General features: G+C 43.5%; 1 protein-coding gene across 1 annotated transcript in view; it reads right to left on the reverse strand.

Annotated features, from left to right (window-relative positions):
• The window catches only part of LOC135543099 (neural cell adhesion molecule 2-like), a 423,699-nt gene extending 402,751 nt beyond the window's left edge, over positions 1–20,948 (reverse strand). The window contains exon 1 of the mRNA XM_064970177.1: positions 20,733–20,948. Within this exon, the coding sequence (XP_064826249.1) occupies positions 20,733–20,775 (43 nt within the window). The 5' untranslated portion in view covers positions 20,776–20,948. The remainder of the gene's footprint in view (positions 1–20,732) is intronic.
• Between the last annotated feature and the right edge of the window lie 4,314 nt (positions 20,949–25,262).

Here is a 25,262-nt window from a genome sequence, read left to right on the forward strand (position 1 = left end):
AGAGACAGAGAGAGAGACACCGAGAGAGAGAGACAGAAACAGACAGACAAACCGAGAGAGAGAGACAGAAACAGACAGAGAAACCGAGAGAGAGAGACAGAAACAGACAGAGAAACCGAGAGAGAGAGAGAGAGAGACCGAGAGAGAGAAACCGAGAGAGAGAGAGACCGAGAGAGAGAAACAGAGAGACCGAGAGAGAGAAACCGAGAGAGAGAAACCGAGAGAGAGAGAGACCGAGAGAGAGAAACCGAGAGAGAGAGAGACCGAGAGAGAGAGAGACCGAGAGAGAGAGAGACCGAGAGAGAGAGAGACCAGAGAGAGAGAGAGACCGAGAGAGAGAGAGAAACCGAGAGAGAGAGAAACCGAGAGAGAGAGAAACCGAGAGAGAGAGAGAGAAACCGAGAGAGAGAGAGAGAGACCGAGAGAGAGACACCGAGAGAGAGAGAGAGAGAGACAGAAACCGACAGACAGACCGAGAGAGAGAGACAGAAACAGACAGAGAAAGAGACAGAAACAGACAGAGAAACCGAGAGAGAGAGAGACAGAAACAGACAGAGAAACCGAGAGAGAGAGAGAGAGAGAGACCGAGAGAGAGAAACCGAGAGAGAGAGAGAGAGACCGAGAGAGAGAAACCGAGAGAGAGAGAGAGAGACCGAGAGAGAGAAACCGAGAGAGAGAGAGAGAGACCGAGAGAGAGAAACCGAGAGAGAGAGAGAGAGACCGAGAGAGAGACACCGAGAGAGAGAGACAGAAACAGACAGAGAAACCGAGAGAGAGAGACAGAAACAGACAGAGAAACCGAGAGAGAGAGACAGAAACAGACAGAGAAACCGAGAGAGAGAGAGAGAGACCGAGAGAGAGAAACCGAGAGAGAGAGAGACCGAGAGAGAGAAACCGAGAGAGAGACCGAGAGAGAGAAACCGAGAGAGAGAGACAGAGAAACAGAGAGAGAGAGAGACCGAGAGAGAGACACCGAGCGAGAGAGAGACAGAAACAGACAGACAAACCGAGAGAGAGACACCGAGAGAGAGAGACAGAAACAGACAGACAAACCGAGAGAGAGACACCGAGAGAGAGAGACAGAAACAGACAGACAAACCGAGAGAGAGAAACACCGAGAGAGAGAGACAGAAACAGACAGACAAACCAAGAGAGAGAGAGAGAGAAACAGACAGACAAACCGAGAGAAACAGACAGACAGAAACAGACAGACAGAAACAGACAGACAGAAACAGACAGACAGACAGAGGAGACAGACAGAGACAGACAGAGACAGACAGAGACAGACAGAGACAGACAGAGACAGAGACAGAGACAGACAGAGAGACACCAACACAGACACACGGACAGAGAGAGAGACACAGACATAGGCAAAAAACAGACAGAGAGAGAAGACCAAGACAGATGGAGAGAGAGAGAGAGAGAGACAGAGAAACACAGAGACAGACAGACAGATAAACTGAGAGAGCAGACACACACACACACACAGAGAGAGCAGACACACACAGAGACAGAGAGAGACAGAGAGAGACAGAGAGAGACAGAGAGAGATAGAGAGAGAGACAGAGAGAGAGAGAGAGAGAGAGAGAGAGAGAGAGAGACATTCCATCACACAGCTCTACAATGTCAATAGATGAAACCAGAGAAGAGTCCCCTCAGCCAGCTGGTTCTGAGGCTCAGTTTACAAACCCAAACCAACCCCATAGAGCCTCAGGACAGCACTCATAAAATCTGGCCCAACCAAATCATCACAAAACAAAAAGAAGAATATATCACCTATTGGAAAGACACAAAGAATCCTAATCACAAAAAAGTAAACTTCAATGCTATTTGGCTCTAAACATTGGTGGCAGACTATCTGACCACTGTGACTGATAGAAAACTGAAGAAAACATTGACTAGGTACAGACTCAGTGAGCACAGTCTGGCTTGAGAGACCTGTCATCACAGACAAACCTGATGCCCAGAGAGGACAGGCTGTGCTCACTATGCTCCAGGGGAGAGGTAGAGACAGAGCTGCATTTCCTATTACACTGTGACAAATACTCAGACCTAAGGCAATATTTCTTTCCCAAAATTATAATTCAATACAAAGAATTTGAAACTATAAAAGATGAAGAAAAAAATCTAATATTTATTGGGTGAAAAGCCAATTTTTTTTGGCAGCCAAATATGTGTCCTCCTGCCACAACCTGAGGAACAGCAAGTGAGAAGTGCAATGTAATGTCAATATTATTTCCCATTTTGTTTTGTCTTTCATACCATGTCATGTGTCTTCTCAGTCATGCTGACACTGGTCTACTACCATTGCTTAAATGTATTGTTGTTCTCATTAATATTGTTGTTGTTAATGGTAATCCCATGTCCACTACTACTATTATTATTATTGCTGTTGGTCCCACCATTTATGTATTTATATATCTATACTTTGACAATGTGAGTAATAATGGACATGCCATGTCAATAAAGTCAATAGAATTGAAATTGAGAGAGAGAGAGACAGAGAAAGAGACACATAGAGAGAACGAGAGAGAGAGAGAAAGAAATCTAAACAGGACTTAGCGATACAAATTGGTGACATATGGACAACCCATTTTAAAACACTCTACAACATCGTTCAAATTGACACAAACGCAGAACAACGCCAAATTCATGAGAAGTTGAATGGATTAGAAAAAGCTATAAAGGACAATCAAAATCCATTGGACTCCCCAATTACTGACCGGGAGCTCTATAAGAAACTTCAGGCTCTGAAATTTACAAAAGCATGCAGACCTGATGGCATCCTAAATGAGATGCTCAAACTCACTAGCGCAAAATTTCAATTGGCTATATTAAACTGTTTAATTTGATCCTGAGTGTAGGTTATTCCCCTGACATCTGGAATCAAGGACTCATAACCCCAATCTTTAAAAACGGAGACAAATTTGACCCTAACAATTACAGAGGCATTTGTGTGAAGAGTAACCTGGGGAAGGTTTTCTGTAGTATTATAAATGTAAGAGTTCTAAACGTCCTTAATAAGCACAATGTCTTGAGTAAAAGCCAAATTCGATTTATACCAAAACATCGCACAACTGATCATATTTACACCCTACACACCCTGATTGATAAACATGTCCACCAAAATAATACCAAAATATATGGTTGCTTTATCGACTTCCAAAAAGCATTTGATTCTATTTGGCATACAGGACTGTTCTACAAAGTTATTGAAAGTGGTGTAGGGGGTAAAAAATATGACATAATTAAATCAATGTATACTGGCAATCCGTGCAGCATTAAAATTGGCAAGAAAAAAAAGAGAACTCTTTAACCAGGGACGGGGCACTTGTCAAGGTTGCAATCTGAGCCCTGCACTCTTTAATATTTACATCAACGAATTGGCCACAATTCTAGAAAAATCCTCAGCCCCTGGTGTTAGTCTCCACAATTCAGAAGTTAATTACCTATGCCTGCTATCACCCACAGCAGATGGCCTACAGCAGAGCCTGGACCTGCTAGAGCAGTACTGCCAGACCTGGGCCCGGGCAGTAAAACCCCCAAAAAACTAAAATAATGATTTTCCAGAGAAGATCTAGATCTCAGGAAATTAGACCAAAGTTCTCAATTGGTACAAAATATATAAAAGTACTGCACACACTACAATTAGTTAGGCTTAAAAATAAGCTCAAGTGGACACCTTAATGAGGCAGTGAATGAACTGAGAGAGAAGGCATTCTGCACCATTAAAAAGCCAATTCAAATTGAAATACTTTTTAAAATTTGGCTAAAACGAATTTAATATGTCATTGAACCAATTGCACTTTATGGCAGCGAGGTGTGGGGTCCACTTGCAAAACAAGATTTCATCAAATGGGACAAACACCCCATTGAAACCCTGCATGCAGAGTTCTGTAAGATTATCCTACATGTCCAGAGGAAAACTACAAACAATGCATGCAGGGCAGAATGAGGCCAATATCCACTAATAATAAAAACTCAAAAAAGAGCAATTAAGTTTTGGAAACATCTAAAATACAGTGACCCCCTCTCATATCATTACCAAGCCCTGTAATGCCAAGAGCTGAGCAAAGAAAATAGTCCCCTCATCCAGCTGGTCCTGGGGCTGAGTTCACAAACCTGTTCTACTAGCACACTGAAGCCTCAGGACCAGAACATCCAAACAAGCAGGATAAACCAAATTACATCACAGTCGAAGCAAAACTATATTACTTATTGGTAAACACAAGCACAAACACAAAGCAAAATGCAGTGCAATCTGGCACTAAATTGACAGTACACTGTGGCTAAATATTTGACCATGGTTACTGATCAAAACCTTAGAAAAACCTTGACAAAGTACAGGCTCAGTGAGCACAGCCTTGCCATTGAGAAGGGTAGACACAGGAAAACCTGGCTCCCTGTAGAGGAAAGGCAGTGTAACCGCTGCACAACAGCAGAGCCTGAGACAGAGCTGCATTTCCTGACAAAATGTCAAAAATATAAAACAATTAGAGAGTGTCATTTCCCCAAATTTGAAACCCTTTCAAAGACCTCTTTGATGAGAGTAGGCTACCCGTCCTGTTGGGGGAGGACGCAGATAGCTGTGGGTTGGCAGCGCACTACATTGCTGCCTGCCATAAGTTGAGCGACAGTGTCTGACAGACCGTGTATGCTTATTGTTGAATGTATGGTTATTTTGACACTTGGTTATTGTTGTTACTGTTGTCCCGTTGACAATTTTGATTCTCATTATTATATTGTAAATATCGAAAATAAGCTTTGGCAATATGTACATTGTTACTTCATGCCAATAAAGCAAATTGAATTGAGAGACAGAAAGAGAGAGACAGACACAGAGAAAGACAGAAAACCTCTCACAACGTTGAGAACCAATCAGTGATCAGTTCAATCATCCCGACCAACATGGGACACAGTAAAAACAGATGTGCCAGAGATTCAGACTCAGCACAGAATGGACACCCATCCCCAAAAGTAGGGTCCAGGTGTAAAAGATGCATGTTGGTGGCTATAGCTCCATGTATTATCCTCCATTGGAGGTCAGCCGTCCTCTTATCAATAGGCAGTTTGTATAATGATCGCCAACAGCCTTTTGGAGAAGCACCTGGACCAAGCACACCCACCCACCTCGTCGATTTTACCCCTTCCAGGGAAGAGGTAAAGGTGTCCCATGCACATATTCTGTACATGGCCTTCTTTCCCACCTCCTTGAACTCCCCCAGCTCCGGGGTATCGAAGGAAAGCAGCATCCTCACATCCTCCTTGAATGCCCCCATCGCAGCACTAACAATCAGTGCAGGGAACACAGAATCCAGACCCTCCTTCCACCGATCAGAATTGGAAGTGTCAGTCACATACTGCAGATGAAGCACTGGCAGAGTCGCAGACCTCAGCGACGACCTTCCTCCGTAGGCGAGATGATCGGATCCCCGCTCTCTCCCAGCTCCTCCAACGATCTGCTCCTGCTCCGCATCAGATGACCCAGCTTGGTACACCCCACACCTAACAGGCATGGACGTATGCTAGCTGAACCCAGAACACGGGACTGGATGGCAGTGTTGTGAAAAATAGGCTCTTCAAAAGCCACATCCCTGGTGGCGTGCAGGCCTTCCGGGACTTGACAAGGACTCTCCAAGCCTGCATAACAGACTCATAAAATGGAGTCAGGCCAGGCAAATCACCCCCCTCCAGCTTTAAGAGGAAAAGGTGCTTGTCTAAGCCCAAACAGCCGACTCTCCTCATCAATATGTAGGCTGTTTCGACCCAGCTAGAACCGTCTCTGTACAACAATCTCTGGGCTGCTTGGAGCTGGAAAGCCATGGTTCTAGAGGAAATGTCCACCAGGCCTTGCCCAGCCTCGTGCAGTGGCAGGTACAGGGCTGCAGCTTCAATCCAGTGTTGTCCAGACCAGAAGAAATTGACAAGGGTCCTCTGAAGCTCTTGTATCAGACCTTTGGTGGCTGCAAAATCATTAGTCTGTGCCACAGGTTAGAGGCAGCAAGATTATTAGCTACCAGGACCCTTCCCCTATAAGACAGCTGGGGCAGCACCCATTTCCACCTTGACAGTCTGGCACACACTTTCTCTGCTACACCCTCCCAGTTCTTTTTCTGAAAGACCCCCAAAGTCTTCATCCCATCTCTGCCCCACTGAAGCCCATTTGGTAACCGTGGAGTGGACCCCGTTTGAAGCCGACCTGCCTACAGCGCTTCACTCTTTCCCCAATTGACTTAGCTGAGGAGGCCCCCTCATACACCTTTAAAGAGTTTGAGAGAACCTTAACATCCTCACCCCCTGTAATAAAAACTATCACGTCGTCTGCATACGCAGACAGTGCTATCATGGGATCCTTCATTACACCTGGCACAGAGAAACCAGTAAGCTTCGATCTTAAGAAAACAAAGCATTGGTTCAATCACCAGACTATATAACTGCCCTGAAATTGGGCATCCCTGCCTGATGCCCCTTTGGACAGGGATAGGGCAACTCAAACCACCACCCACCTTCACCATACACGAGGCCCCAGCATACAGTAAATTCATCCAAGACAAAAAAACATCCCCAAACCTAAAGGCTTTCATTGTTTTAAACAAGTACTGGTGGTCCACACGATCAAAAGCCTTCTCCTGATCCAAAGAAAGTAAACCCACATTTACATCAGACAGTTTACAAATGTCTAAAACATCTCTTATCAGAAACAAGTTGTCAACAATAGAGCGATCAGGTACACAGTAGGACTGGTCCTTGTGGATCAACAATCCTAGATACTCTTTCAACCTGTTTCAGACATTTAGAATCAATTTTGTATTCAGCGCACAGCAAAGCAACAGGTCTCCAATTTCTTATGAGAGCCAAATCCCCCTTTTTTGGCAACAGTGAAAACACCGCACATTGACAGGATACAGGAAGAGAACCCTCATGTAAAGATTCACACACCACTTCACAAAATCCTCCCCAATAGACCCCCAAAAGTGCTTATAAAACTCAGATGGTAAACCATCGATGCCAGGGGCTCGGCCTGATGAGAGCTGCATAAATGCTGTGGACAGCTCTTGCAGTGTAATGTCAGAGTCCGATGCGACTCTCTGCTCAGGTCCCAATTGAGGAAGACCGTGTAACAACTGTTCAGTACACAGAGAGTCACAATCCTCCGCCTTATAGAGGGCCGAGTAAAAATCCACGGCATGTTGACGCATTTCAATGTCATCCGTGGTCACCTTCCCATCAGGGAGACGAAGGCAGACCATCTGTTTATGTTGAAATGCCAACTGTCCTAGGTTTTTAAAAAAAGGCGCTAGGAGCATTCATATCCTTGAGGGAAGCAAAACAAGACATAATCAAGGCACCCTTCACTCTTTCATGCAGAAACGACCTCAGTTCATGTCTCTTGTCCTGTAAGTTCATGACTAGTCCAAGGTCGTTCTGAGTGAGCAGCTTCAATTCAGTAGATTTGATGTCCTGTTCACGGGCCTTGATAGTCTCTTTAACCTCTTGGAACTCCCCATCCCGGATCCGGGATCGTGACTAAAGCCTCAGGCTCATTAGCATAACGCAACGTTAACGATTTCTGAAAATCGCAAATAAAATGAAAATAATGCGTCTGCTCTCAAGCTTAGCCTTTTCTTAACAACACTGTCATCTCAGATTTTCAAAATATGTTTTTGAACCATAGAAATGGACTAATTTGTGTAAGAGTATGCAAAGCTAGCATAGCATTTTGTGTAGCATGTAGCACGCAACATTTTCACAAAAGCCAGATAACCAAATAAATAAAATCATTTACCTTTGAAGAGCTTCTGATGTTTTCAATGAGGAGGCTCTCAGTCACATACCAAATGCGCAGTGTTTCCTGAAAGCGTCTGTGTGTAGGAGAAATCGTTCCGTTTTCTACATTGCGCCTGGCTACTGAAACGAACCGAAAATGCAGTCACCTACAACGTAAAACTTTTTCCGGATTAACTACATAATATCGACCGAAACATGGCAAACGTTGTTTGGAATCAGTCCTCAAGGTGTTTTTTCACATATCTCTTCATTGACATGCAGTTCGTGGAAGCTTGCTTTCCTCTCTGTATTCCTTGGAAAAATACTGGCAGGTGACTTTTGCGCACCAATTTCGGCGCAGGACACCGGGCAGACACGTGGTAAATGTGGTCTCTTATGGTCAATCTTCCAATGATCTGCCTACAAATACGTCACAATGCAGCAGACACCTTGGGGAAACGACAGAGAGGGTTGATTCATTCTTCTTGCGTTCACAGCCATATAAGGAGATCATGACAAACAGAGCCTCAAAAATCCTTGTCATTTCCTGGATGCCATCTCATCTTGGTTTTGCCTGAAGCTCACGTTAAAGGGCACGCACAGAGAAGATCTTTGTATTTCTGGACACGTCAGAGTGTTTTCTTTCGAACAGTAGCAATTATATGCATAGTCGAGCATCTTTTTGTGACAAAATATCTTGTTTAAAACGGGAACGTTTTTCATCCAAAAATGAAATTGCGCCCCTAGAGTTCCAAGAAGTTAACAACACTGTCATCTCAGATTTTCAAAATATGCTTTTGAACCATAGAAATTGACTAATTTGTGTAAGAGTATGCAAAGCTAGCATAGCATTTTGAGTAGCATTTAGCACGCAACATTTTCACAAAAACCAGATAACCAAATAAATAAAATCATTTACCTTTGAAGAGCTTCTGATGTTTTCAATGAGGAGACTCTCAGTTACATACCAAATGCGCAGTTTTTCCTGAAAGCGTCTGTGTGTAGGAAAAATCGTTCCGTTTTCTACATTGCGTCTGGCTACCGAAACGAACCGAAAATTCAGTCACCTACAACGTAAAACCTTTTCCGAATTAACTACATAATATCGACCGAAACATGGCAAACGTTGTTTGGAATCAAGCCTCAAGGTGTTTTTTCACATATCTCTTCATTGATATGCAGTTCGTGGAAGCTTGCTTTCCTCTCTGTATCCCATGGAAAAATACTGGCAGCTGCCTTTTGCGCACCAATTTCGGCGCAGGACACCGGGCGGACACCTGGTAAATGTGGTCTCTTATGGTCAATCTTCCAATGATCTGCCTACAAATACGTCACAATGCTGCAGACACCTTGGGGAAACGACAGAAAGGGCAGGCTCATTCCTCTCGCATTCACAGCCATATAAGGAGACAATGGAAAACAGAGCCTCAAAAATCCTGCTCATTTCCTGGATGCCGTCTCATCTTGGTTTTGCCTGAAGCTCACGTTCTAGGGCACGCACAGAAAATATCTTGGTAGTTCTGGACACGTCAGAGTGTTTTCTTTCGAAAGCTATCAATTATATGCATAGTCGAGCATCTTTTTGTGACAAAATATCTTGTTTAAAACGGGAATGTTTTTCATCCAAAAATGAAATAGCGCCCCCAGAGCATCAACAGGTTAACTTCAATTTGAGACAGAGCAGTATACTGTTGACAAAATACTCGTATTTGGGCCTTCCCAACCTCCCACCATTGTCTCAAGGACTCAAAATTCCCTTTTATAACCCTCCAATTTTCCCAAAACAACAAAAACCTGTCACAAAACATGACATCATGTAACAATTTAACATTAAAATACCAGTAAGGTGATGACCTTCGTGGACAGGACAAGTGAATATAAAACAGTAACAATATGATGATCAGAGAAACCCACAGGAGTAATGTTACACCTTCCAAGCCTACTACAGTATTGCTCAGATACTTACAACCTGTCTAACCTTGCTGCACTGACACAACCTTCATTAATTTTTAGCCATGTGTACTGCCTAACTTATGCATTCCTTACTCTCCACATATCAGAAAGCTCAAACTTAGTTAATAGGCCAGACAGGCAAGTGGCTGACCACAGGTGAGGTTCTTCAGCGGTGCGATCAACAGTCAAATCCACTGTACAGTTCCAGTCACCCCCTAAAACCATACACCCCTCTTGATCACACTGTCTTAAGGTTTCCTTTATTTTATCAAATATAGCAATACGCTCTGTAGCCTCATTAGGAGCATAAACATGAAAACACAACATCCACCTTGACCAATATAACCCGACCCTTGACAATCTCTGTTGTAGATACCACAGTCACCCCTAAACCTGAGGAAGACACAAATACACAGACAGACACACAGAGAGAGCCAGAGAGAGAGAGAGCCAGAGAGAGAGAGAGAGAGAGCCAGAGAGAGAGAGAGAGCCAGAGAGAGAGAGAGCCAGAGAGAGCGAGAGCCAGAGAGACAGACAGATGTGTAATGTATATGTGAGTGGTAGCTGGCAAGAGAGAGAGAGACCAACACCTGGGGAGAAGCTGTTATTCCATCTGGAGCAGCAACATGTCCATAAACAGGGCTTGTACACACACAGCTAAGTAAACACCGGTTGAGAATTCATGAATTGTATTCCCATGAAAGAGGTGCATGCAGCACCGTCCAGGTTACGCAGCCACGCATCGTGGGCGGAAAGACGAACGCGATCCCAGTGGTGCCCCCACAACGGGAGCAGGGGAGAAGATTTATTCCGGAGAATAACGGAGAGGAAAAAAAGAAAAAGAGATGCCTGTCAAAGATAAGATGTAATTAAAAAAATAAAACGCCCACTGTCTGCCCGACACACTTGGCGAGGACGCCCCGTTGGATTGTGGGAAGATTAACGAGAGAAGTCGAGTAAACACTAAGCAGTGAGAGAACGTTGCCCCTGGATTCACATGGAAGATGTGGGTATGATCCCAGAGGCATTGTGGGGGAAAAAAGAGAAAATGTTTTTAAAAAGTCCAACGAAATCCTTATCAACATTATTAATATGTGTAATGAGTCTCAGCAATAACAAACAACATTAACTTCCTCTGTGAAAACAAACAGGCTCTGCTTTAGAAACCGGTCAATTAGGGAGAATGGAGATATCTCTTCTCTGCAGACCTTGAGAACTGAGACGAGAGTAGCAGGACTAAGAAAAGCACAGCCTTGCCCACACGTACAGGGAGATTTTGTTTAAAGCCCCTGCATAGTGGCAGAAGGTACTGGACTTCTGAGAAGCCTTCAAACAGACACGGGGATTTATCCATACCCTGGATACACCCGGCCCTATTATATATCACCAGGTCTGAGTAGGGTTTATTAGGCACCAAGCAGAAGAAAACGGACTGAAACAGAGATGGACTACCTGGAATTGTCCAATGAGAAACACTAGCTTTCAATTTCTGCAGCAAAATGTTTTAAATGAGCGTCTGTTGCGTGCCCTAATGAACACAACCCAGCTGTTAGGCCTATGCAATGAGAAACTCTTTCACTTTCCATTGCAAAACGTTTTAAATAATCATATTTTGCATGCCATAATGAACACAAACCAGCTGTAGGCAGCCTATGTCTCTATTGGGACATGCCAAAGTGGGCTAAGTTTCCGTCCCATTAGTAATGCTGAGCTGTGATTGGCAGACTGGGGCCGTGTTCCCGGACAGGTCAACAGCGGACGGCCCACGGCACTCACTGGAGAGCCCATCAATCACAGTTTGGGATAATTAACCAGCGGGAGACAAGCCAGGAGCTCCTTGTTCTGCTCCCCCACTCTAAGGGAGGGAGGGGGTAAAGAGAGGAGGGAAGGAGATTAGATTGGGATAGGCAAGAGAGAGGGAGACTGAAGAAACAGAAAGGGAAAAAGAGGGAGAGAGATATGCAGAGAGACAGAAAGAGTGCATACATTAACCCCATACTCATAGCCGAGGCAAAATATCCCTTCAACACTACAGTTAATCATCAGGAAGACATAGAGAAAGCATTTTCACATCAACCTGAAAACAAGAGAATTGAAAACAATATTCTACCCAGTGATTATCAAACCAATACAAAGAACATGAATCCTAACACACACAAAAATGATTCCCTTAATGATTGGGAGAGAAACCACATTGTGCTGTGTTGACAAGCCAACATGTGGCTTCCTGCCACAAGCAAAGGGACAGTGACAGGAACAACAATAGGTATAAATAAATGTATGCAGTTATTTCTGTTTTGTTATTGCGCTCATTACTGTGAAGTTAATTAGGATAATTGTTATTTGTAGTACAGCATGATTATATTTTACCCCTGTGTAAGTTACTTTATCATGAAATAAAGAAAATGTAATTTGAGAAGGGGAGAGCGCGAGAGAGACAACAGGAGGAAGAGATCAATGTTTTAAATGTACGTGTGTGTGTGTGTGTCTGCTTGTCTATCTGCATGCATGTGACTTTGCAATATCATGCACGTGCAATACGACCCTTTGTTATGATGGGTGTGTAGTGAGGCTGCCAGGGTCTGGGTCACTGAGTAAGGGGAAAAAAAAAATCAATGCAGAATCTTGCGCCAGCTCTTTAGTGTCTGCTAGCCCAACACTGCCATCATTAGCATTAGTCCCATCCTCCATCTCCCTGATTGACCGTCCAATAACAAGCACTTTATTTGCTTAAGCCACACTTTTTCACTGCATATACTGGATAAGGTCTGGCATCAGCTCTACAAAGCAGGATGGTATGGTTTCTCTTTGCCAGTCAATATACACTTCCCAACTATCTTACAGTACTGTAGACTATAATCTCTCTGCCACTATCTCAATCTATCTGCCCTGGCAGGTTGTCAGTGTCTGAGGTTGTCAGTCTTTTTGGCCATCCATCTGTCAATTGGTTTTACCAATCCGCTGTCGATACGGCTGTTTGGTTTGGGAGGGATCTTTTTTAGAACCTGGCAGAACTCCAGTGTGATGCTTTTTTCTTGTCAATACAAAACTTGCTTTTGAAGTGAATCGACGACACTTGTTTTACGCTCGTCTCTCTAGTGACACTCAGTCTCTGTCTCAGTGTCTGTGTCCACAGTCCCCGTCTTTCCACCTCTCTGGGAAAGCGATTTTTTTTTTTGCAGAATTTTAGGTGTGTCCATTGCCAGTGTCCAGTGGATGCACCAACAATCTTTCAGCCAATTGCAATATTTTTTTAAGTGTACAATAAACTTTAGCTTGTATATTTTTATTTTCCGAAATGGATAGAGGGCACATACCCCATCAGTTTCAATGGGCATGACCCCTCTGCTCTGACAATGGTCCAGTGTGGCTCCTCTAATCACAGTTATTAATACTATCTAACTGGGTCATCCCTACACAGTCCCATTGTGAAGATGCACTGCCATCCTCACCACACTCAATGCTTCATTTAATCATGCCCGCCGGTGCCATGCCCCATGCCCCGGCCTACAACACAGTGGACCCCAAGAGAGGGACAAGAGAGATGTAGGCCTAAAGGCTTTGGAATAATGGCCGGTGTGTGTATGCCCAAGTCTGTGAGTTAGTCCATTCCATCTTCCTCTGTGCCTCTGTCAGGGGGAACTAGTCCCTGCCCCCCCCCCTGTCTATAATAAGGAGCCCGGGGTATGACCCTGCTGCCTCTGTGCTCTGTGGTGCCCATTAGACTGCCTGACTATAAGACAAGGCCAGACCCAAGGACCCCTGTTGAGGACACAGATCATTCTAATGTGGGAACACAACAAAAGAAGCCACGGGAACACGTCAGAACGTAACATCCAGCTGCCTCTTCTAATCACGTTAGTCTGTCCTAATTCAATTCTGTCCCAGCAGGATTCAATTACTTTTTATTAATTTTGGCACAGCCAGACTCCATAGAGTGGGATTCAATTCTGCCGAATACAATTTGACTAGATGCAATCGGATTCACTTCAATTGAATGAATCTAAACTTAATATCCATCTTCTCTCCCCCTAACTCTTAGCCCCCCTCTTGCTTTTTTTACCCCTGCTTTCCTGTTCCTATTTTACACACACACACACACACACACACACACACACACACACACACACACACACACACACACACACACACACACACACACACACACACACACACACACACACGTTTTACTTGTTACTGAACTCACATGCAGTTTGCTGTATATAACATGTCTATAGTCTAACTCATAAAAGCAAGCAATCTACAACATCCCAAAGCAATGTTCAAACAAACACAGCCAACACACACTACATGACCAAATGTATGTGGACACCTGCACATCGAACATCTCATTCCAAAATCAGGAGTTTTAATATGGATTTGGTCCCCCCTTCACTGCCATAACAGCCTCCACTCTTATGGGAAGGTTTTCCACTAGATGTTGGAACATTGCTGCAGGGACTTTCTTCCATTCAGCCACAAGCGCATTAGTGAGGTTGGGCACTGATGTTGGGAGATTAGGCCTGGCTCGCAGTCAGCGTTCCAATTCATCCCAAAGGTCTTCATTGGGGTTGAGGTCAGGGCTCTGAGCAGGCCGGTCAAGTTCTTCCACAGTGATCTCGTCAAACCATTTCTGTATGGACCTCACTTTGTGCATGGGGGCATTGTCATGCTGAAACAGGAAAGGGCTTCCCCAAACTGGTACCATAAAGTTGGAAGCACAGAATCCTCTAGGATGTCATTGTATTCTGAATTGACTTTTTCGAAAGGTGCCTATGACTGTGCCACGTTGAAAGTCACTGAGCTCTTCAATACGGGCCATTCTACTGCCAATGTTTGTCTATAGAGATTACATTGCTGTGTGCTGGATTTGAAACACCTGTCAGCAAGGGGTGTGGCTGAAATAGCCAAATCCACTAATTATAAGGAGTGTCCACATACTTTTGTATGTGTTAAATCTGTGTGTCAATGTATTGAACCCTGGTAGAATGACTCAGTCGTCGCATAGCATGTGGATCAAAGAGACAGATTTACTAAGCATTAACATAAGTATAACGTTTGAAGCTGTCCATTATCAATGTCGAATCCAACAACAACAAAAAAAAAACTTCTGGCACCTTTATGTTCTCCCTGTGATGCTACACTGGCCTTTGGACGATTTCGGAGGCCCTGCCGACTCCAGTCGTTCCTTAAATTGATTTTTCACATGAGAGTCCCCTCCTGGGGGCCATTCCATTTTCATATGTGCATCTGTATATGTGTTCCCCCCTTCCCACTCTATTAATCAAATAATGTAATCAGTTCCTGTGTGCACCAAGCGAAGACATGGCCATTCCTTATGTGAACAGCATTTGCATGTCTTTAATGGGACTTTCTGAGTGGTGTTACATAATGTAAAAGGACTGTGTGCTCAACTACTCCCGGAAAATGTTAGCCTAATAGGTTCATGCAGAAATTTTTTTCTAGGAAAGCATTGGAAAAGGTGTTGGCTTCAGCTTGAGGTTCTGACGATGAGACTGAGAGGGTCTTTTAAGTACTGTGTGTGTGTGTGTGTGTGTGTGTGTGTGTGTGTGTGTGTGTGTGTGTGTGTGTGTGTGTGTGTGTGTGTGTGTGTGTGTGTGTGTGTGTGTGTGTGTGTGTATGTATGTCTGTATATGTGCATGCACCACCGTCCAGGTTACGGATCGTGGGTGGACAAAATATTGTGGGTGTACAAAACATTAGGAACACCTTCCTAATATTGAGTTGCATCCCCTTTGCCCTCAGAACAGTCTTAATTCATCAGGCATGGACTCTAAAAGGTGTCAAAAGCGTTCCACAGGGATGCTGGCTCATGTTGACTCCAGTGCTTCCCACAGCTGTGTCAAGTTGGCTGGATGTCCTTTAAGTGGTGGGACATTCCTGACACACACGAGAAACTGTTGAGCATTAAAATCCCAGCAGCGTTGCAGTTCTTGACACAAACCGGTGCACCTGGCATCTACTACCATACCCCGTTCAGAGGCACTTAAACCGTTTGTCTTGCCCATTCACCCTCTGAATGGCACACATACAAAATCCATGTCTCGATTGCCTCAAGGCTTAAAAATCCCTCATTAACCTGTATCCTCCCCTTCATCTACACTGATTGAAGAGGATTTAGCAAGTGACATTAACAATGCATCATATATTTCACCTGGAATCACTTGGTCAGTGTATGTCATTGTGTTCCTAATGTTTGTACACTCAGTGTATACACATGCTCCTGTATCTGTGTGCTGTCCTCTCGGTGCTGTGTGTGCGTACGTGCATTACGCCTGTGTGTGTGGATATATATGTGTGTCTGTACACACCTCTCCACTGTGGAAAGAGTGCACAGGGGCATACATCTTTTAAATCCTCCTCGACTGACACTTCTCCCAGTGGATCAGAGAAATATCTTAATTATGCCACTTAACATCTCACTGGATGGTCTTTGGGCGAGCACTGGGGAACATATAATTAATTTCACTGAGCACCAGAAAAACTCAAAACACATAACCGATGACCTGCTGAGAGGAAGCCTCGCTGGGATTTATAGTGCTAATGTTGCTCTAACAGAGAGAACACACTGCCCAGGCAACAAAACAAAAAACATTAGTCAAATGGCATTGCGAACAAATAGCTAAATTAATTATTGAAAGGTTGTAAAAAGCCAAAAGTGTATTGTAAGGTGGGTTGGATATAGATAGCCTGTTGAGACACTGAGCCAATGTGAGAAGGTTGTGTCAATGTCAGAGGTGCAAGGGAATGGGAGTTTAAAGCTCACAAACGTTACTATAATATACCATTTTGTTCAGAGTCAGAAGAAAACCAACTGAAATAATCAATTCTGTACAGCAGGGATCATCAACGAGATTCAGCCGCGGGCCGATATATTCTTGAGAGGATGGTCGGGGTCCAGGAACATAGTTATCATTAATTTGAAGACTGCAAATTGACCGCAATAAGCCCAAACAGATCAAATATTTAATTAAAACATAATTTCGAACCTTGCTTACATTTGTATTACGTGTCAATTACACGTTGGAATGTTTGGCAATAGACTTCCAAAATTTGAAATAATTCACATTTTTACAATATGTTATGTCCAACTAAGATTTACATTTTTTACATGTCTTCTGATGTTGAGGCTATTGTAAATCAGCTCTAAAAGAAAACAAGTGGGTTCAGAGTTAAAAATGACATTTTTGGGGGGGATCCAAGGTTCCTTGAAGGATTTTATTTCTTTAGCCCCTAGTCTTGCAATTTAGTCAGGGGGCATCACAGATTATCTTTGGGGCCACCCTGGATTTAGCCTCAAATCCAATATAGCTACCATAATACCATTTGATAGAGGTCAAATCATATGTTCACTTGAACCCGTTAAAACTCATTTTTCAACCACTCCACAAATCTCTTGTTAAAACAAACTATAGTTTTGGCAAGTTGGTTAGGACATCTACTTTATGCATGACAAGTAATTTTTCCAACAATTGTTTACAGACAGATTATTTCACTTATAACTCACTCTATCACAATTCCTGTGGGTCAGAAGTTTACATTCACTAGGCTGACTGTGCCTCTAAATAGCTTGGAAAATTCCAGAAAATGATATCAGAAGCTTGACATCATTTGAGTCAATTGGCATCATTTGAGTCAATTGGAGGTGTACCTGTGAATGTATTTCAAGGCCTAACTTCAAACTCAGTGCCTCTTTGCTTGACATCATGGGAAAATCAAAAGAAATCAGCCAAGTCCTCGGAAAACAAATTGTAGACCTCCACAGGTCTGGTTCATCCTTGGGAGCCATTTCCAAACGCCTGAAGGTACCACGTTCACCTGTACAAACAATGGTACGCAAGTATAAACACCATGGGACCACGCAGCCATCATACCACTCAGGAAGAAGACGCGTTCTGTCTCCTAGAGATGAACGTACTTTGGTGTGAAAGCGCAAATCAATCCCAGAACAACAGCAAAGGACCTTGTGAAGCTGCTGGAAGAAACAGGTACAAAAGTATCTATATCCACAGTAAAATGAGTCCCATAGCGACATAACCTGAAAGGCTGCTCAGCAAGGAAGATGCCACTGCTCCAAAACCGCCATAATAAAGCCAGACTACGGTTTGCCACAGCACATGGGGACACAGAACGTACTTTTGGAGAAATGTATTCTGAATGAATGAATGAAACAAAAATGGAACTGTTTGGCCATGATGACCATCGTTATGTTTGGAGGAAAAAGGGGGAGGCTTGCAAGCCGAAGAACACCATCCCAACCGTGAAGCACGGGGGTGGCAGCATCATGTTGTGGGGGTGCTTTGCTGCAGGAGGGGACTGCTGCACTTCACAAAATAGATGGCATCATGAGGCAAGAAAATTTGGTGGATATATTGTAGCATCATCTCAAGATATCAGTCAGGAAGTTAAAGCATGGTCGCAAATGGGTCTTCCAAATGTACAATGACCCCAAGCATACTTCCAAAGTTGTGGCAAAATGGCTTAAGGACAACAAAGTCAAGGTATTGGAGTGGCCATCACAAAGCCCTGACCTGAATCCCATAGAAAATTTGTGGGCAGAACTGAAAAAGCACATGCGAGCAAGGAGGCCTTACAAACCTGACTCAGTTACATCAACTCTGTCAAGAGGAATGGGCCGAAATTCACCCAACTTATTGTGGGAAGCTTGTGGAAGGCTGCCCGAAACGTTTGGCCCAAGTTAAACAATTTAAAGGCAATGCTACCAAATACCAATTGAGTGTATGTGTAGACTTCTGACCCACTGGGAATGTGATGAAAGAAATAAAAGCTGAAATAAATCACTCTACTGTTATTTGGATATTTCACATTCTTAAAATAAAGTGGTGATCCTAATTGACCTAAAACAGGGAATTTTTACTAGGATTAAACGTCAGGAATTGTGAAAAACTGAGTTTAAATGTATTTGGCTGAGGTGTATGTAAACTTCCGACTTCAACTGTAAATATGCATTTTGTATACAAGGCTTTTTTCCAGAATTGTGTCCACTCATGGCCAGAGAGACTTTTTTGTAAATCATTCTTATTCCGAATCCAATATGGCCGACATAATTACTTACCTGGATATAAATTTCCCTAGTTTATTTTGTATTGTGTTATTCTGTCTTTATTAAAAGGGGTTTCATACAAATCTTGGCATAACCAGCACTATGAGAGGCTCTACCATGCCTCATGTTTGAATAGCTGAAGCCAACTAGCTTTTCAATGTGTGTTCATGTTTTTTACAACACCAGCAAATAGTAGCGTCACCAAGTTACAGGAAAGCAACCTGTAATACAACAGTCAGCCACTCTAGTAGCGTATATGTAGAGCTAACATTTCCCCTATTTTCCCCACTGAAACTAAGTCTGCAAGGTTAATTCTAAGTATTTGAGGTGACAGGACATGAGTGTGTCCTAACAGGGTGAGATAGTCAGGGTGAAGTAGCCAGTAGTGGTTGTCGTTCTGGGGCCTGACCAGGTTGCACAGCTACCTGGTCTTTCTGGGCAAGCTGCAGCCACAAGGGCAGTACCTTCCTGTATGACTGGCAGGGTATTCAGGGCTGGGTGGGTGAATAGTTTCCATTTTTACAACAGTTTGGTGCAGGCACTCAGCAGATGCAGTTTGCATGCTAACAAGACCCATTGACTAACTGGAATGTTCTCTCAGCCTGAATAATGCTGGGGATTCTCAAGTCGTGGAATGGTTGGTTGTTTTTTTATGTTGAATGTGGGAAAAAAGTATTGCAGGTCACGACCTACATATTCATTCGGAAGTCGGGTCGAATTAATATTTGGCCGATATTTACTGTGGGTAAATGGCCACTAGCCTAAAAATGGCCACAAGCCTAATTTTACAATCATACATCGCAATCATACATCTTCTGATTGAATATTAATTTGCAGCGCTCTACCCCCACCTGCCGTTCCACCTAAAAAACGAATGTGGCCAAACAAGTCATCCCCTTTCCCTTTCTAGTGCTTGACTGCCCGCAAATGACTGCTAACTTCAGAGGTACCTTTAGACACTAAAAAAAACAAGCACGATAATGAAACCGGGTTTACTCTGTGTCCATTGCTGCGCCAGTGACATGAAATCCCTCTCAGGGGTGAGCAATCCTTCCCACCATTCATATATGTCCACCTGCGCAATTTTGGGATTACTTTTTCACCCTAAACTAAACTAGCTACAGCTCGTCTATACCTACTCAGTTCTTTCTTGTTAAATCATCGATATACTGTCACCGAAGAATGCAAATTCTGCGCCGTGTCCCGTTCACCCATTCGAAAGCCTAGGATAAAAATGAATGAAATTTAAACCCTAAACACCTGAGGGTAATGATGCCTTTGAATTGTTCCACAAAAGCTTAGTTATTTATCAAACAAAGAATAAACCGTTTGAATTTAAATAGCTGGCCCTGAGGTTGTTGTGTTATGATGCGCTGTGTGTTAACAAAATAAAGCCAAATAGTCAGGGCAGTGCCAACTGCATGCCACGGACACCTTCTGTTTTCACTAGGCAATCACCCACATCATAACATTGTTTTTTGTGATTTGTTGTTCTCCTTGAGAAACAAAAAAAAACTAAACAAAGCACAACCTATTGTTGTCGTTCCACAGCCACATGCATCTATCCACAATTATTTGTCTCCTACTGATGAAGAAAAAACAAATGACCAGATATAGCCACTCTCTACCAATCGATGGATGTCACATTCAATGGCGGAATAACACCAGAACAGTTCAATGATGTCAACGGGGTCTTGATAATCCCCTTTTCAAAAAGCAAGCATTCCAATCAGACGTGCTGAAACTACAAAACACCAGCGGTCAAACAATCCGCCCCTCTCTCTCTTGCTCGCGCTCTACGGTCTCCTTCTCCCAAATCTCCCTAACATAATTGTTCCCGTCGATAGGGATATATGGACAAGAGGGGGCGAATAGGGCAACTTATCCATCCACGAAGTCCACAACGCCAAGAGACATGTCTCCCTACCTTGACTGCCGCAGACAAGAAACCATAGGAGTTGGATAATCATTTTGAGCAGGTTTGGCTGATGGACCGCTTCCAGCGTTCGCTGTTAGTGGAGGTTTTTAGTAGCTGTTATTATAGCAGGAACCGCGACACTCCTTTCGCCCTCGGTCTTGAGGTCCGCTGGCGTTCTCTCGCTCCCTCTCTGGCGCGCGCTCCCCCGCTCGCTCCCCAGCTCGCACTTACTTTTTACTCCTTCGTTGCCTGACTCCACTGAGCAGTCCGCATTTATACATCACTCACTATACCCCTCGAGAGAAAAAGGACTTTCGTTTAAAGGTCCAAATCACTCCAATTATTGTTTATCAAAGGTATAGTTTATAATAGTTCAATAATTTGTTCGGGAGTCGAACTAACGGATGATGGATGCAGGACTGTGCAACTTGCAGTGTTTACATCCTATCGAAGAAATCCGTGTGACATGAACTGTTTCATTATTTACGGGTTGTGGAGAGCACTGTTCGGACTGCAGGTCTCTTCTCCCTATCCTCTCGCTCTCTGTCAAGCGCGCGCACACACGAGAACAGCGAATGGCTTTGCTGTATGCTTGTACAAATGATATGCATATTCAGCTGGAAAAAAAGCTTCTTCTTTATTAATTTTTTTGCATTTTGTTTCTTGGCACACACCGAGTAACTCACTTGCAGTACGCTATCCAAACTAAATCTGCATGATACATCCAACATCTCATTCCAAAATCATGGGCATTAATATACAGTTGGTCCCCCCTTTGCTGCTATAACAGCCTCCACTCTTCTTAGACAGCTTTCCTAGATGTTGGAATATGTTGGAACATTGCTGCAGTCACATTCAGGCACAAGAGCATTAGTGAGGTCGGCACTGATGTTGGGTGATTAGGCCTGGCTCGCAGTCTGCGTCCAATTCATCCCAAAGGTGTTCAATGGAGTTGAGGTCAGGGCTCTCAGTCAAGTTCTTCCACACCAATCTCGACAAACCATTTCTGTATGGACCTCACTTTGTGCACTTGGGCATTGTCATGCTGAAACAGGAAAGGGCCTTCCCAAACTGCTGCCACAAAGTTGGAAGCACAGAATCATCTAAAATGTCATTGCACGCTGTAGCGTTAAGGTTTCCATTCTCTCAAACTAAGGGGCCTAGCCCGAACCATGAAAAACAGCCCCAGACCAATATTCCTCTTCCACCAAACTTCACAGTTGGCACTAAATTTGACAAATTGACTTGTGGTGGCGTCCTATGATGGTGCCACATTGAAAGTCACTGAGCTCTTCAGTAAAGCTATTCTACTGGCAATGTTTGTCTATGGCGATTGCATGGCTATGTACAACAGGTGTGGCTGAAATAGCTAAATCCACTAATTTGAAGGCGTGTCCACATACCTTTGTGTATATAGTATATGTGGATACGATTGACATTGGAGTCTGAAAATCATAGGATAGTGACACCACATGCCTCGTGCCTCCTCCTACACCACAAACACTCTCTCTCCCTCTCCCACACGCACAGGTAGTCGTGATCAATTAATTTATGTATTCTACACCAGTCTATTGTAGTTCTTTCGTCTGGCAGTGCACGCTGACAACCCAAGACACGTTCAATGGTAATATAAGCACAAATGTAACTGAGGAAAGGTGTGAAAGTGACATCATGTAAGTCAGCAGATTCCTCACTTCTTTTAGGCGGTATCAATATGCTATTTGAGATGTGTGACAATAACAATATCAAAGCATTTGACACACTTCACCATTCTCCTCAGAACAAGTGGTTGTGGTTTCTGCCTCGAAAATGAGAGGTTTGTGACTTAACCACTGCCACTATCATGGTGTTTAAGGCTAAATCACTCTTTAAAAGGTTGGTAATTGTGTTGCTCCTTTTCCCCATTGAGCTGTTAAAGTTCAAAGCCATTCAGCCCAGAAGAATATAAAATCTATCTCTGCCCTCTAACAATATGATGTAGAAAAGAGACACGAAACACAGGCATTCAGCCTCTTGTCTCAAAGGAATAGCCGTGACATCCATTAACTCCACTGACATTTATGCACCAGGATCTCACTGTGAAAACATTATTTTATTGTCTTTGTACTCTGGGAAAGAGGCCATTTTTAAGTTCATGTTGTCTCTCTAAATGTCTGGGTTGGAACATGCTTTCAAGAAAATGTAGCAGAAGTTGAGCAAGAATAGCAACTTTGTCATGCTAGCTTTATGTTGTGCCTGAGCCGTTTTCTTCTAGATACTTTTATTTTACTTTTTTATTTCACCAGGTAGGCAAGTTGAGACCAAGTTCTCATTTACAACTGAGACCTGGCCAAGATAAAGCAAAGCAGTTCGACACATACGACAACACAGAGTTACATATGGAGTAAAACAAACATACAGTCAATAATACAATAGAAGAATAAGTCTATATACAATGTGAGCAAATGAGGTGAGATAAGGGAGGTAAAGGCAAAAAAAGGCCATGGTGGTGAAGTAAACACCCTATAGCAAGTAAAACACTCGAATGGGAGATTTGCAGTGGAAGAATGTGCAAAGTAGAAATATAAATAATGGTGTGCAAAGGAGCAAAACAAATAAATACAGTAGGAGAAGAGGTAGTTGTTTGGGGTAAATTATAGATGGGCTATATAGCTACTTTATCATACTGTAATAAAATGTGGAGAACTGGGGTCTGTCTGGTGGTGGGGGTCGCGAGGCGGGGAGATTATATAAAAATGGACTCCTCTGACACCTTGTGCCACTATTAGGGACACAAGCGTCCATTTCAGCACCATAGACAGCTCCACTCACTACAGTATGGCTGCTCTATGACACTGCAGCAGCAACGCTCATTCAGCAACACACACTTGCAGCATCACTAGTCAAAACACCTAAGCCATTCTGGTTTATGTTTAATCAATCCAGTAGCTTAAGAGAGCAACCTGATGGTCCCAACACACTGCCAGAGCAAAGTCATTCAGATGGTGCACACTGGCATAAGCATGTTGTGTCAGCCAAAGGTAGCATATGCAAAAAGTAGATCTGATCACTACTCTTCATGCAAGCAGATGGCTTAGTGATGATTGGATTAAATATATTCATAAATTAAACTGTGCAATCACATTACCACCCTTGTTTTAGTCTAGCGATGACGACCGAGGGGATGTCAATCAGGCAGTAAACATGTGCCCTAAAAAAGACTCAGAATGGTGTCAAGAAAACCGCCCAGAACAGAGTTCTCTGGGGATGCACCGTTGAGGCCCTTTGCTCCATTAGGAGCTGTAAGGAACAAGCCAAATCAAGTCTAAAATTCAGTATGCCTGACTCATCCTCAAATATATAATCCACCACGGCTTCAAGCTTTTGGAAAATAAACACCTCCTTTATTTACCTGACATCTAGTTCTATTAGCCCACACTATTGCTGGGCTGCCCCTCCTGTTCGCTCCAATTTGATGCACTCAATGAGTGTCTCCTAAGTATTTCCTATTTTGTGCACTACTTTCGACCAGGGCCCCATGGTCTCCGGTCAAACGTAGTGCACTATCAAGGGTGCCATTTGGGAAGCAGACAATATGTTTTGGTGACCAAACACATACGCTGGGTTGTTTCCCCTCATGGGGATCTGCCTTGGAAGAAGTCGAAGCAGTGCCTTGATGTTTTCTAGAGCGACTGGAAGGACGATAGTATGGTAACCAGATCTCCACAGCCACCATCATCACAAGGGACCTGTTCACTGGCTCATCAACAGTGTCCCTCCAGAAACTCGGTTGTTGTCCTGGCAACCCGTTTTGTGATACAGTGTGTGTGTGTGTGTGTGTGTGTGTGTGTGTGTGTGTGTGTGTGTGTGTGTGTGTGTGTGTGTGTGTGTGTGTGTGTGTGTGTGTGTGTGTGTGTGTGTGTGTGTGTGTGTAAATGGAAGCTTGTGTAGGGTGAAACTGTGTGTGTTACGCGTGTGTGAGTATATGTGTTTGTGTGTGTTCATTTGCATGCATGTGTGTGTGGTGGCAGAAAATTCACAACACACTAGTATAACACCTTGTTGCGAATAGTGATTAACAAGAGAACATTTGGTGATGATGACATATTGTATAGTGGCACAGGTCAACTACACAAGCGATACATGAAGACAGCTGTTACGGGGTGGCAGGGTAGCCTAGTGGTTAGAGCATTGGACTAGTAACCGGAAGGTTGCAAGTTCAAACCCCCGAGCTGATAAGGTACAAATCTGCCGTTCTGCCCCTGAACAGGCAGTTAACCCACTTTTCCTAGGCCGTCATTGAAAATAAGAATTTGTTCTAGTTAAATAAAGGTAAAATTAAAAATTAAAAAACAATGACCGCCCAGAGTCAGAGACCAGGTTCTCCGTGGGATCACAACAGCTGTTCCCTATTGCTCTCAGTGTCATGTGGCCCACTTTAGCAGTGCCATTGAGGTTATAACTTTCAGGCGTGGGCTAAATGAAAAGAGTGTACACACCAAGGCCCTTCAGTGCCTGGGGTCTTTCTGTCATGAACTGCAAGAATATAGAACAGTATTT

This window comes from Oncorhynchus masou, chromosome 7 (genome assembly GCF_036934945.1).
Source record: "Oncorhynchus masou masou isolate Uvic2021 chromosome 7, UVic_Omas_1.1, whole genome shotgun sequence".
NCBI classification, from domain to species: Eukaryota; Metazoa; Chordata; class Actinopteri; order Salmoniformes; family Salmonidae; genus Oncorhynchus; species Oncorhynchus masou.